We start from the raw sequence: 1,841 nt of genomic DNA, 5'->3' as shown, positions 1-1,841 counted from the left end.
TAAATATACACTTAAAGTTTAAACCTATCTGTAGCCTACATCTTAGTGTCATCAGTACCATGAAATACGTTGCTTTCTTCCTAATCACCAGTCAAATTAGCTCCTTTGATAATTACAGTACATGAGGTGTCCAAAGAAGGGAATTCAGCCTGAGAGGATGTCACAATGAAGAAGTGCAGGTGGCCAAAAGCCTGCAGGTGAGGCAGCGTTAGAAAATGGCCTGCTCTGTCTGCATAAACTCACCTAGCTTAGAGGCACCATCTTTAATGTTGCATTTCCTATATGTGCCTGGAATTGTTAACGCCTGATAAATTCTGTAAGTTACCATGCTTCCATTTAGTAGACAATTTGATTAATAATCTAATTTTATTCACACTTAACAGACATTCTCACATCCTAAAAAGACTCCTATATATAAAGAAGGTTATTTCAAAGATAAATTCTAAAGAAATTTTTAAGGAATCAGCAAAATTAATTTAAAACATAGATTTTCCTTTATTACTTTTCATTTTATTTATATTTCTTTGTATTACTTTGCATTTATTACTATATCCTATGTTTTTTCACTGACTTTCAATGTAAAATTATGTATGTTTACATAAAATAATGTTCAGCTCCAATAAAACCATAAAAGGATTACTTTTTAAAGTGCAGTAAATATTTAAAACATTTTAAGTAATAAAAATGACCATGAATCCTGTGACATCAAAATATCACACTATTCCCCACAAAATAGTTCAATGAAAAAGAGATGTTCCCTGATATTTTACATAGAGTTTGTGTCTTTATCTCTATTCTCAAATATTTCTTTTAAAACTAATGCTTTTGTTCCTTGTAAGATATCTAATCCATTGGTAGTGCATATTTATCATTTATGATTGTAAGTAATTGTTTACTAACTAAAATTTTAGGGTAAAAATCATATTCAAAATACTCTCAATTTTTAAAATATCATTTTTTCATACTATTTTTAAGTAGTTTGCTATACTGTTTTGTGGATTTAAGAAAACACACAACACTTACACTTCCTACATTAATGAGGTCAATTTAGCAGATACTGTGTTTCTCTGAGTTAATGCTTACTGCTCATCATCGTTGAGAATTTCAACAGGACAGATCAACTATACCACACTTATGTTTGTAGACTATTTTGCCCAGCAGCTCAATCAGGGATAAAGACTCTAAATTCATGTTTGCATCAAACTGATACAAGTTTTTTTTCAACCTGTATAAAAACTTATCAGCCAAAGCATATTAAAAAGAAATGTAATATTTAACTTTAGCAAGGTTGCTAAAGTACTGACAACTAACCAATGCCATATAAATACTCTTATTTTGGCAATGACCCACAAAGTTAACTTCTAGAGCATTCAACCTAATGTAATAAAGTAACTCATGAAAATTAAACTTTATAATTTTTTCCACTTTTGAGACAAAATATATAAATTAGTAATACCTGTTTATAGCACTTGAAAAATTTCTGTATACTAAAATTGCTACAGTCTATAAGGTACATACCATTTAAAAAACACAATTGGTCAAACATTCTTTTCAGATATAAAGGTGGAAATCAACATTTGTAGCATGAATAGGTTTGATTAGCAAATGTCACCCATGTAGATGTGATTGTCTAATCAACAATGTGTGCCGGATTCTAATCACCATTCAAACTGAAAAATCTGTAAATTACATCGTGAGTTGTAATCCCCCATCCACTACCAGAACATGCCCTGTAATATAGGGTGATTCTAAGAGAAACAAAACTGCATGTGCCACATCAATAGGTTCTCCAAATCTCCCCATAGGGATATTTTTCTTTAAATGTTCTTCATTCAAGGCTT

General features: G+C 30.7%; 1 protein-coding gene and 1 pseudogene across 1 annotated transcript in view; both read right to left on the bottom strand.

The window, feature by feature from the left end:
- LOC102767438 overlaps positions 1–328 on the bottom strand; it is a 2,970-nt pseudogene extending 2,642 nt beyond the window's left edge.
- The window catches only part of CBR4 (carbonyl reductase 4), a 23,537-nt gene continuing 21,703 nt past the window's right edge, over positions 8–1,841 (bottom strand). The window contains exon 6 of the mRNA XM_006754270.2: positions 8–1,839. Within this exon, the coding sequence (XP_006754333.1) occupies positions 1,687–1,839 (153 nt within the window). The 3' untranslated portion in view covers positions 8–1,686. The remainder of the gene's footprint in view (positions 1,840–1,841) is intronic.

The sequence above is a fragment of the Myotis davidii genome, unplaced genomic scaffold (genome assembly GCF_000327345.1).
Source record: "Myotis davidii unplaced genomic scaffold, ASM32734v1 scaffold392, whole genome shotgun sequence".
NCBI lineage: Eukaryota > Metazoa > Chordata > Mammalia > Chiroptera > Vespertilionidae > Myotis > Myotis davidii.
This window is presented reverse-complemented; position numbering and strand designations above follow the sequence as displayed.